Source organism: Gymnoscopelus braueri (genome assembly GCF_963280865.1).
Source record: "Gymnoscopelus braueri genome assembly, chromosome: 14".
NCBI lineage: Eukaryota > Metazoa > Chordata > Actinopteri > Myctophiformes > Myctophidae > Gymnoscopelus > Gymnoscopelus braueri.
In genome coordinates, this window is record NC_137619.1 from 35131540 (window position 1) to 35144455 (window position 12916).

The 12916-nt window shown below is 42.2% G+C and overlaps 2 protein-coding genes across 2 annotated transcripts in view; both read left to right on the forward strand.

The window, feature by feature from the left end:
• The window catches only part of LOC308100610 (uncharacterized protein), a gene marked incomplete at its 3' end in the record, with an annotated part of 47397 nt that extends 41929 nt beyond the window's left edge, over positions 1–5468 (forward strand). Inside the window, exons 3-5 of the mRNA XM_080449676.1 lie at positions 2972–3016; positions 4762–4843; positions 5453–5468. Of these exons, the coding sequence (XP_080305802.1) occupies positions 2972–3016; positions 4762–4843; positions 5453–5468 (143 nt within the window). The remainder of the gene's footprint in view (positions 1–2971; positions 3017–4761; positions 4844–5452) is intronic.
• Positions 5456–12916, forward strand: part of col13a1 (collagen, type XIII, alpha 1) — a 54182-nt gene continuing 46721 nt past the window's right edge. Inside the window, exons 1-2 of the mRNA XM_080448827.1 lie at positions 5456–5460; positions 9606–9632. The gene's annotated coding sequence lies outside the window, so the exon portion shown is untranslated. The remainder of the gene's footprint in view (positions 5461–9605; positions 9633–12916) is intronic.

Below are 12916 nucleotides of genomic sequence, written 5' to 3' on the forward strand. Positions count from 1 at the left end.
TAAAGTTCTCTATGTATCTATGATAATAATACAGACAATTTATATAGCGCTTTTCTAGGTAATCAAAGTCGCTTTACAGAGCAGATAAAAACAACTTTATTAGAACAGACTAGTTAAAAAGGATTAAGGGCGCGCTCCCACCAAGAGTTGGCTGGCCGCTGTTAAACGCAGGTTGTGCACGGCCACAGTTTTTTGCAGCCAGCGGATTCAAAAAAACGGGAGTGTCGCGCCTGTCACTCACTTTCAGGAGCCTCCCCGTAGCCCGCACCGCCTCTGCCTGCTGCCTTGAGCACCATGTTGCTTCCTGAGTCTTGAGACGGTCCGCCTTCGACTCACCCGATTGGACAGAGGGAGAAAATCAGCGCCTGCCTCCAGCAGTTTTATGCTTAGTCGCGGAGAGCAGATAAACGCAAGGTCTGCGCGACTAGCGGAAAAATCTGCTCTTGCGTGAATCAACGCATTTGCATTGACAATGCATTGGCAGATTCTGCAAACAGCGGCCAGCCAACTCTTGGTGGGAGCGCGCCCTTAAACTATAAAAGAAAGATAAAGGTAAACAAAACAAAAGGGAGGGGCAGGGGTTGGGGTTTTATGTAGGGAATGCGATTCTGAAAAGGTGGGTTTTGAGTGTGGTTTTAAACATGGTGAGGGTGGGTGCAGTTCTCACTTTATGCCTTTAAAGTGAGAACATTGTATGTTTTTTGTTGCTGAATGAATGAATTATTTCAAACCATTCAGATCACACAAATCCAAATACCAGCCCATTTTACTCAAACAAACGACAAATACGTTTTCATTTATGCATAAAAATGTCAAAATGAGTTTAAAACCAATGTGTTGACAGACATGCCTTGTATTAAAGTAAGAAAATAATACTATGAATTTTCGAGAGCTGTGTGTGCACCCAGCAAACTGCATTCTATACAGACTGAGTGGGCCCGTTTTTGTTTTCTACTATGCCTTGTATTAAAAACTATCAGCAAGGAACTGGTCATATTGATACAGTATATTCATTTTATGAAGTTATTTTCTTAGATCGTATGGATCAAAGCATGATGTATGGAGGACTCTACTGGTCCTCTGAGCTTGTCCATCACAGTTGACCACCAAAGCCCAACAGATTGTTAATAGCTTTGTAACTACTAACTAATGAGATATTTATGTGTTGCATTCACTATTTCAAGCGTGTAACCTTCTAGCCATAACTTACTAATATTGAACCCGTCATGGCTGTTAGGGCTGTGTTTTTGGCAGGGCATGTTGTACTTGCAATATCTTCCGCTTGCTTTCCTCTGCAGTATTATTAAGTATTTCCTAGAATGTGTCTCTCTTCGACGCTTAAAGAACAGACGCCTGATAGTCAACACATTTGCGCTGGCCACTACTGTGTGTTTACAAGAGCAACCCGAGAAGCAGGGAATCTGAGAGAGACTGGTGGTGCCGGGTGAGCGGGTGAGGGTTTGGATCTGGGTATTTTCAACACTGGAATTCCATGGGTTATTCCTGGATCTATATCCTCGGACAGGGTTTGTCTCAAGATGGCAACCCACCTGCCCAGAGGCCTCCACCACTGGTGTACTTTAAACGACACAAAAGGTCAAGCGAGCTTAGAGAGGATATGGTTATTTAGCATCAGAGTTGTTATGGATGTAAAGTCAAAGGCCATTATGTTTTATGTAGTGTTACAGTATGGGCATTGGCATAGAATGTTTCTGGAGGGTACTAGCACGCTAACAAAGTTTCCTGCTGCCTGCGTGGAACAGTGTTTGGTTAGACGGGTTCCACTTGCCATAGGAGTGGATCACCCATGAGTTTGCATGTTGGCATGGAATATTAGATGCCCATTTCAAGCTACTTCCTACCAAGGCTCTTACATAAGAAGGAACAGGTGTTAGTGATACTGTACACCATTAAGCCCAGTGGAGGTGAAGGCGGGGCATATATGATATCAATATCAATAACAACTTCCCCTTTTATGTCATGTGTGCTGTATGTGTGTAAAGTATGGTTCGTGTATTGCTCACTGCCTGTTGCGTGTGAAGCTTTTGCTTGAGTGGCCCCTCTTCGAGCACCATCACTTGGGCTATATTTATTTGAAACCCCTTCCACCCCAAGTGCCTTTGGATCAAGGTGGTCTATAGATGTCCCCCCTCACCCAAGGTTCCAGCCAACAGGATGTGATGGTGGGCCCAGAATGCAACTGGAATCTGGGGTCCATACTTGCTTTCCCCTTGCTTGCATGCAGAGAGGGTTTAGGCTTACGCTTTGGGGGACAGACTCGCAACCACAAGAATGACTGGAGCGCCCCAAATTATTTGCTCCTCCCACCACCAGTAACTGATCTCCTCGTTCGATTTGAGTTTTGCAAATGCATTGCTTTAAATTGTTAGATGTGGGCAGCTTGTGTGGCTAGCTCTCCTGTGAGTGGCTTAGAAGCTTGACATATCCCTTGGTAACTTCTAAGCTTAAGAAAGATTTTGTGTGTTGTTTAATGTATAGGCTTACTTATCTGCAATGCCATGATGCTGGACATACAGTATAGGCTATTACTGGTTTAAAGTGATGTTGAAGTTTGGTAGAACCTTGTGTTGTATACTTACCTGGGCATGTTATACATGTAAGGCCTAATACAGTATTGTCGATCATCTTTATGTGTTTCTTGTGCTGCTTGAGTGAGAAACCAGAAGTAGAGGCTCATTTTGTTTATACATTGGCAGAATCCATTTTGTGTTTATTTTTGTGCTAAAAGTAATTTTGAGACCTGTTTTGCCATACAATACCATACAATGAATGAATGGCATTGTATGGTTCCTGGTCCCTGCACAGAAGACAACAAACATGTTGATGGACAACATTGGGACTTATATTATGCCCATTCAGCTATATTACTCAAGGTTCTACCAAATTACTTTAAAAGGATATTGCTTTAAGCTAGTGACTTATGTCTAACTGCTGGTTGTGTTTCAACCAGGGCGTCCTGGGTCGAGAGGAAAGAGAGGTCGAGATGGGCACCCAGGTACAGTAGGATGAATGTACTGTGTGTCTGTGCCTGTGTGTGTACAGTATACAACATGCACTGTCCTTCTGTAACTACACAGGAGAAGGGAAAGATTTCAGGTTGCACTCTCCCTAGTGGGTTGTTTTATGTGTGTAGCTGTCTGTCTCTCTCTATGTACTGTAGGCATGTATACTGTACTGTACTGTACTGTGCTGTGCTGTTTTGACAGATGTTCTCTGGTGGTGATGTACTGTATCTGTCACATTTTGGAATTTTACATTTATAGAATATTTGAGTCTTGCATTCTGTGAGGAAGTCACAGTGAAAAGTCTCTGCCAGGAATGCCACATACTGTACTGCAGCCATTCATTCTACTGCAAACGACCATTACCTGAGGGTTTCAGCACCCACTTTTGGTTTGGACGGTTACTTGCACTCGAGTCGATGTGAACAAAAAGCAAAAAAGGGAAGAAAAAAAACCTTCAGTCAGCACAACCTGAGAAAAATGCCATCTCAAATTACTAGAAAAACACAGCCACAAAAAACAGGAAAGGAAAGAAAAATGCCTGGTCCAAAAGGGGAATATTTGTCACCCCTGACCACGTCGTGCTTTAACCCCTGAATGTTATTGTTCATGTCAGACTATTTCACCAGGTTGCAGTAGTGACCAGACATTCTTTACTCTCACTTCGTCAGTTTTTGCAAGTCATTAATTTATGGTTGGCTGTCTCTTTTTGAAAGGCCATTTCTTAATCTCCGAGTGCTTTTAAAGCAGGATTTATGACGGACAATTTGACTTAGGCATCCTGTGTTACAGTGTTGCCCCGTATTAAGGCGCTTGGTGTCCCCAGCGCCCTATTTCTGTCTCCTCCTTACCAAGTGGCTAGTCTGCGCGTCTGGCTCCAGTCAATTTAGCAGAAAAATTATCATGTGCCTACTGCTATTTTTACGCTCTTTTCTAATTCAAACTGTCTGTAAAACCTCCTCTTAGTATCCCTCAAACTGTCTCGTTTCTCCGTACCAACTGGTTTTCATTTAACGGCAGAACAAAGTGAACAAATTGACCTGACAGCGGGCTTTTCATCGGGGACAGCCCGAACCTTAAGGAGCAGACAAAATAAGCCTGTTTAGAAGATAATGCAGGGGATTTGATTTGACATTTCATGGAAGTGATTTGTCATTAGTGGTTTTCCTCGCCTCATTGTGATTGACGTAATGGCATCTTTAGTTTCCCCCTCCCCCCGCCTCTGTCATGAATCATCAGTAATTGATTTTGTCGGATGACTCTGGGCTTTCTGATTATACTTGTGAAAAGGTCATGGGAGAAATATTCGGTTCCCTTTTTTTGGTGAAAAGTCTACCTGAGCAGTCTGAGTTTGAGTGTGTAGCCCTGCCTCAATGTGTCCCTCCCATATGTTTTTGATGATCATTTTAAAACCTGGTATTACCCAGCAGGGCAGCCTTTTGATCAGGTCTCTCTCTATGGAGCCTTGAATAACCCGACACTAAAGATAATAAATAGTACATTTCCAATTAAAGCCATTTGGACTTGCAATAACGTAATAATTATTTAAATATTTGAGTTCATCAAGTTCAATATAAGAGTAGTTTAAGATATTGTTACTGAGAGTTTATCCCTGAATGGAAAAAGGTCTCACCGCTTTGGCCAGATGCCTTGAATTAATCTGTGACTGGGCGTGGAAGAAATGCTTAAAGGAGCGACCCGGTTCATCTCTGGCACAGGCTTCACATTGTGTTGTCAGGCAGCACCTCCCTGGCACACGCTACGTCCCTCTTGCTCTCCATCCCCTCCCTGACCTCTCGCATCAATCCAAGGATTGATCGGTAGGCAGAATATCTGTCATTACTAGCCAGGGTCATGAGATGTTTTAAACATGGCGAGGCTGACCCACGGGACGACACACAGTATTTGTCAGATGCATGATGATTGACTGCATTAAGGGCAAGTCCCCTGAAATTGATACATTGGTTTGTGCTTCAATGACATGATGCGACATGGGTTTGAAAGCACCGCTTGGCTTTATACGTGGCATTAGCTCCTGCGCGTGACTTATTAAGGCAACAGACAGACTGAACACATCAGTGAGTCACCCTCTAGCAGTGGAATATAACAGGTGACGCCAAAGACTTGTATTTCAAAGCACTTTTCCTCACCAGTCTTGTAGGTATTTCTTTTCTTGCTGAATAAGACGCAACGCTTTTATGATACCCTATTTGTAAGTGTTGGAATCTTCCCAAGACATGCCCAATTTGAGTCATAATTACTCTACTATGAATCGGTCAAAAACGGGAAGATTGCAGGGGTGAAATATTGACGGGATTCTGAACAAATTGAATTCATACTGTTTGAAACTCTTAATGCCTATCCTTAATGTAAATTGTTTTCTAAATCATAGAAAAACTAAACAGTCTTTTTCTCTCCCTCTCTTGCAGGACCTCCAGTAAGTAGACGAGAAGCCTTGTGTGACCTGATTGTGGTAAAGTGACTGTTTTCTTTTTGCATTTTGGTGTGGAGGCCCTTTCTCTGAGGTTGAGTATTCAGGTTGCTTGATACTGTACCAGCATCTTACCTTGCCTTGAATCTGGATGTGTGATGTCTGCACAAGGCCCATTCATAAGTGGTCATACTTTTATATAACACTTCCACATAGCCGGACAAGTTCGGGCTGTTAAGAACTAGTTAAGTCTATCAAGCAATCACAGTTGAGAATAAGATATTTAGTGCAGAGACTACTGCTATTATGCATTCATTACAGTGTCCTAAAAGCCCATTGAGCATGAATACGGTATTTGTAGTCGTTAATCGGCACCTCAGCCAAACGTCCCTCCCTGGAAAGTATGATGGATGATTTCATAGAGGAGATATCCAAGGTACATGATGTCAGACAACGAGGCGCGTTTTCCATTTTCGTGCACTTCCAACACCACAGGAGCCGACAACTGCAAACTCCAAAATATGCTCAGATTAAACGTCTCTCCTGCACGGTAAAATCCTCAGTGTTAAACAGTGATGATTTTACTGTGTATGTCTAGTCTGCCTTATGCCAAATACCTATGATGTGGTATATCATCCTGTCCGTTGCATATCAAGGCTAACCTGTAAGGCCCGTCTTTGCCTTTGGGATGTATGCAACTTGTTGGGCAGGGTGCTAAAATTGCTCACAGCTGTGACAGCTGCGTCCTAGCACTGAGCAAGGGTGAAGGTCACCGCCTAACTTAGGGCCATGGCAATGATGGATTGTACTGGGACAGCCAAGGGGAAGTGGTAGAGCCAGGGATAGCCAGAGTCTGACACGGTAGCCAGGCTGGGTGTGTACTGTACCACAAGGGCTTCTGTCGGAAGCCATTTGGGCCGTCGTGGGTAGGTCAAGGAAACTGATAGGATTAATTACAGCTAGTTAGATGGTTTGATAAGACAACTGAAGTTATCATAGGATTAGACGGTGCAGTTCATCTTGCCTATTTTGTGATTAAAGCGTAATATCTGCCAAGCCGTTTGAATATTACAAATCTAAAATGGTTATTCATCCTGTTAAGGCAGGATGAACCAGGGGAATAGCCAACTTCACCAAGCCAAAGTATTAAACCGTTTATTATCTTATGAATAAATCAAGTAAACGATATTAGTCTCATATATCAACTTAAAATAGATAGTTTAGATGGTAATAATAAAAAAATAAAAATAAATCTATGTTCCATAAATCTGTTTTCTAACACACTGGAACTTAATGTGCACTTTGACAAGGGTGGGAAGTTCTGACAAGACAATTTGTATACATTATATCAGGAATCTATTTACATAAGAAGCTTAAGCTAACACTGTTACCCAAGTGATTCCAAGTGTAAAATGACGTGAAATTAGTCCTTTCCTGCTCTCCTGAAAACCGTGCGCTGTCGAACACACAATAACATTATCATTCTTCATAGGTCACATCACAGGGGCCTTGGCCCTCTGCCCTCGCTCTGGCCGTGTGCGTTTAACACACTCTAAAACAATCAAGTGTGATGGGAAACACCCTCCAACGCTAATAAAACTGAACAGTGCTGCCAAATTGGCGCCTTCAAAAGCTGTCAATCACAATCTCAACAAACACAGTAAGCCACCATTTAACACCATCATGGGTGAAAATGGAGGGCATGTTTATTAAAGATTAATTGCCAATGCGTTTTCATAGTCAGTTAGACATCGCCTCACATTTCTCTGATGTCAGCTGCTGGGTAAAATAACACCAATCAGAGTACAGCTAAGTCGGGCCTTTCTCCCACACATCCCAACTAGTTCCTCAGAGGCTCCAGAGGCCCCAAGAGACTGTAGATCGCCCGCATGATAGCCAAATACATCCCACCCCCTTTCTCATTCATTCAGCGGCACTTTGCCAAATGGGAGCCACATGTTGCAGGGCTACCGCGTAATTCCAATGAAGGGTTCCTTCCGGCAGTAGGGAACCCCTGACCCCTGCAGACGGCCCCTGGAGGCCCTGTAGCTTATGGGCAGGCACCCATGTGTGGCATGTTCTCACTCAGCACCTGGCGCTGCACCTCACCACTGCCCTCTGACTGCTGGTGCCTCGTACGTAAGGTGCTTTAGTTAAACTACTCATCTTACGACCAAACAGTAGTCACTGGGCTCACTTGCCCAGATGTTTAAGTGTCTGGCAGAGCATGTTACATTCAATAGATAGGCTGCCTATACAGTACATACGTGGAGTATGTACTGTACATTAGGGCTAGGTGATATGACATTACATCTTTCAAAAAGTTAACAAAATTAAAACCGTGTCACATCTCTGTGTTCGATCGTATATTTTAGCAATTTTTATAAAAACATCTGAATATTTTGAAAGTATAAAATAAGGATTCAGTGATTAAAACCAGGAAATGATAACACTTGTACCCTATTACAATATTACAATATCCAAAATCTATCTAGATGATATCTAGTCTCATATCATGTTATTCATATAATATTGTTAACGTGTCCTGCCCATGGTTGAAGGTTCTACTTTATTGTTACCTTATTTTGTTTACATGTACATAAGAGTAAAACCAATTTATGTTTGGCTTCCTACTGTACATACTTAATTTTGGCCATACTGTAACTTATACTCCTAAGCATTGTAGATAATTTAATGATTCCTCAGGAAGACCTAACACATAGAGGCAATATATCAAAATATGGTCCTGCTGTAGTTTTGCTGGTAGCTTTTGTGACTGTAAATTTAATTCATTTTGTCAGAATCAAAGCGCAATGAGAAATGAGAGTAGTGTTAATGTCTCTTCCCTCTAGGATTATTGAAGTAAGAATAATGACTTCCCCTCTCTCGCTGTCGGCCAGAACTCTCTCACACACACACACACACACACACACACACACACACACACACACACACACACACACCCACACACCCACACACCCACACACACACACACACACACACACACACTGGGATGGTCTAACAAAGTCTCTCAGGACTCCTCAGGGAGGAATAGCGATGAAATGCCAACATTCAAGACCAGGAACTCCTCCAAAAGAATTCATACAAGTAAACAGCCAGTGTGTCTAGGTACAGTTGCTTTTTAGAAAATGTCAAGAGTTCCTGTTTAATCTTACAAGCAATTAGTTGAACATCCTTTGCCAAAGGATTGCTTACAAAAGAACCATTTATTTGTTTTCTGCTACCTTGGTGAAAACAAAACACACTTGACATTGACAATGTGGCCCCACTTCTTGAAGACGCCCGTAATTGAATGTTATTGTACTCACTGACATTGTACCTCCTCTTGCTTTGTTTATCGTGGAAGTCACTGAGCAGAAATGCCCTTATTTCTGCTGTTAAAAAAAGCGCTTCAGAGAAGAGTGAGTTCAGAGTTCGGAAGTTCATGGTCAGTTATGCAGGTGCATTACGAGTTTAAGCCTGAGTTATACTTGGTTGTGCATTGTGTCATGTACCGAAAATAACAGACACATTGCAACCCATTGTGACCTTGAAGATTTGCTATTTTTGGTGCATGATACTGGAGCACAACAAAGAATAAATCAGTCTAATCTACAGTATAGCTAAAGAAATGCACATGGTGGCATGCACTTTCACAAAACCTTTGCATGTTTCTATACTGATAAAAAAAATATCAAATGTTGTGATCTGTAATGTTTACCAAAATCTTGTAATTTGTTGATATGTACCTTTTCTTTTCTTTTTCTTGTTTGCATTTTACCTCGATTTAAAGAGGCATGTGATTGCATTAGCCATAGTTAGCAATAGCATTCAACTAAAATCAATCACTTCAATTAGCCACTTTCTCATGTATGTTTTTCTTCAGTCATGGAATGCTGTGTTGTCTCTTTTTTTGTCTGCCTGTTTTTGCTGAACCATCAAAGGTCAAAATAAAAATGTACACAATTTAATTCAAAAACGTTACTATTAGGCATGAAAATTTGGTTTCAGTAATGCTTATCAAAACAAATTTATTCTGGCCTGGCTCAGTGATTGGTACTTTACCTTTTATGATATAGACTCTCTCTGTAATACTCTCTCTGTAATACTCTCTCTTTTTTTGTACCCATCTTCTCTCACCCTTCTTTTAGGGTCCTCCTGGACGAGCAGGCTTTCCGGTAACTGTCTTATAACTTGTGTCCTTTCTGTATCTCCGTCTGGTTGCCTGTGTGAAGTATTGTCCAGTATTGATCTTTCTACACTCTACCGAGAAGCTCACATTTTTGTGCTGGGTGCATTTTCGTATTTAGAAGGTGTTAATTTAACTCCCAGAGTGTACAAATGTAAGCACATGGAGATCTCAGTTGCAGGTTAGATTAGTTTGATGTAGATTAACAATTTAGCCAAATATGACAGCTTCTCAGTAGATCTCAGAAACATCAATGCAACGATTGAGTGCATACAAAGCAGTTTGCAAATGAACATGAATATACTTACTATACTTATTGATGAATTTTCTTTATTTTAATTCAAAATGAAGAAAACATATAAATGATACCAAAAACATTGAAATGTCCTTTTCCAGTGCAATATACAGTAGACATCATATGAGTGTCATCCGTCATCTGTTATTTTTCATGATCATTGCAGTCTGTTTGGTATTAAACTCACCTCCCCTGTGTCTAATGGCCTAACAGCTCCCCCTCTGATCAGCCAGCCATCTCTCTAACATGTCTTAACAACCTTGGACCCAAACCCCACCTGGTCTCCATCACAGCATGGCAACAGGAGACCGTCTAATATCAGGTCTTTGACATGGGTTGCCGGCTACAACCAGCAACCCCCCCCCCATCTCCGTTTCTGACTGGCTCGATTATGAAACAGTCAGCAGAGGCAGGACACAGGTTTCTCACAGCAGATTAACTAACTAGCACCTTTTGTCAAAGATAGGATGAGATTCTTTACCAGACTTTGTGATTTATTATACCTGTCAGCTAGCTGGAAATGAAATCACAAGTGGTTTTTGACTAAATGAAGGGGAAGGATGTGGTTTTGGAAGCGGAACTGTCTGCTTTCAAATCAGTATTCAGTGTTTCCATAGAATGCGGTTATATTAGATGTGATTTTTCAGCAAAGAAATAGTTGAGTGATGACGGATGGATTGTAAGCACATTGTTCCCTCTTCGTCTTACACAGCACACAAACAGACACGCACACACACACACGCGCGCACGCACAAATATACATTGTCTTCGCCACATAATTCTCCACACACATTACAAACTACATATGGATACGGACAATTAACACTAAGCTCTGGGCTATTGTCTTAATGCCCAAAAATAAGAACCAGAACCGGGCTACAACCATAAAAGACATTAATGTATCATCATCATGCTATAACTTTATTGAAACTGCTGTACCCTAAGCCCTGCAGGGATTTTCATTTAGCCATGCCCTGTCATAAATGTATATATAGAAGCAAAAGCCATCTGATTGTGTGTATATTTTACCAGTAGTAGCTTTTGTGTTGAGTGTGGGCTGGTGCAGTGTGTGTGTGTGTGTGTGTGTGTGTGTGTGTGTGTGTGTGTGTGTGTGTGTGTGTGTGTGTGTGTGTGTGTGTGTGTGTGTGTGTGTGTGTGTGTGTGTGTGTGTGTGTGTGTGTGTGTGTGTGTGTGTGTGTGTGTGTGTGTGTGTGTGTGCGTGCGTGCGTGCGTGCGTGCGTGCGTACATGTATTACTATAATTGTGAGGGCCAAATGTCCCCACAAGTATAGTCGAATTTGAGAAACAGACGTTGGTAGGACAACTTTCCTGGTCCTGGAGAAATGGTTGCTTTATGGTTAAAAAATATGCTTTGAGTTTGGGTTACGATTAGTTGAAGTCTCAGGTTGGAGTTAGGGTCCTTACACACCGGGGCGATTTTTTTCATGCGAATAATACGTTTTTTTTTTAAACCTTATAAAGTCAATGCAAGCTTCCACATCAGTTTCGCGGAGCGAAAAAAGCGTCTTTTAATTATTCGGAACGAGTCCGAATTTTGCGTATATTCGCATATTCGCCGGTGTGTAACCGCCTTTAGGGTTGCGGTTCGTTATTTAGGGGTTGGGGTTAGGGGTTAGGCTTTAAGTTATGCCCATTTATATGTACTTGCACCCCGGTGTCACATACCAAAAATAGGCGATCTGCACTGCAGTACAAGCTCACAGCAACGCCGAAACACTGGCATGCAGCTGAATATAACGCAGGCTTTAGGGTTAAAAATGGCTAAATAATGTTTTTGATTGTGGTCCTAAAACGTTGATGTCCTCTCAAGTATAGTAATTCAGACGTGTGCGTGTGTGCGTGTGTGTTGGAGAGGAGCCTAAGATCCAGCTGAGTCTCATTACTGCTGTAAATACACCTGAGAGGCCTTAACGCTGCACTGCTAAGGGCCCGCATAAATCCTTCTGACTGGAGTGGAGCATACGTGTGTGGGTTGCGTTTGTCAGCTGTAGGCGTGTGCGTGCGCGTGTATGTGTTTGTATGTGTGAAAATGGGTGGTCAGCTGTGTGGTCAGACAGCAGTGAATTTGAGACTACTGAAGCCCCAATAACTCTGAAAACCAGACTAGAGAGAGTGATAGGCACTACAAAAAGAGAGCTACACAAGAGAGCTCGATTGTGCGTGTGCGTGTGCGTGTGCGTGTGTGCGCGTGTGTGCTTGTGTGTGTGTGTGTGTGTGTGTGTGTGTGTGTGTGTGTGTGTGTGTGTGTGTGTGTGTGTGTGTGTGTGTGTGTGTGTGTGTGTGTGTGTGTGTGTGTGTGTGTGTGTGTGTGTGTGTGTTGGAAGGTGGAGGTAAAGTATCCCTTATCTTTTTAAGGAGAAAAACCTAAACAATCGGGGCAGTTAAGTGACAAATGGAGTGGAATTGTGTGGGGAGTTATCAGGTTTCTGTCTGCGATCTCCCGGAATGTTGTGTAACACAAAAACAGACTTGGCTGTGTGGCTATGTGAGCTTTGAGAGCGCACAATTCACCCTATGGGTGGAAAACCAACTTTAGTGAAGGTTGTATTTTGTGGTTATAGAAAATAACCACTGTGGGTCTTTTAGGCACTTCATATAGCCCCCGACTCTGAATGAAAACAATCTTGTGGTATTGGTAGTGTTGTTCCAAAGCCTTGGCTCAAATCAGGACCTTGGACAGAGATTTAAAGAGCCCCACTTCAGTCTCTGGAGACAGTAGTACAGCATGAAGCTATTTTTAAATGTCTCTCACTTATTGGTGACACAACATCTGGCCTAGCATCAATATACCACGACTTTGTGAGATTTTCAGGAGAGAATCAAATAATTTTTTTTCGGGATTAACCACTTAAATCCTACAAAATATGTACTATATTAGCGATAATAGCTGATCTAAGCGCTCACAACGCGCTGCTACTGTATGCATCACGTTGTGAGCTTGTAGATCTGCTATTTTT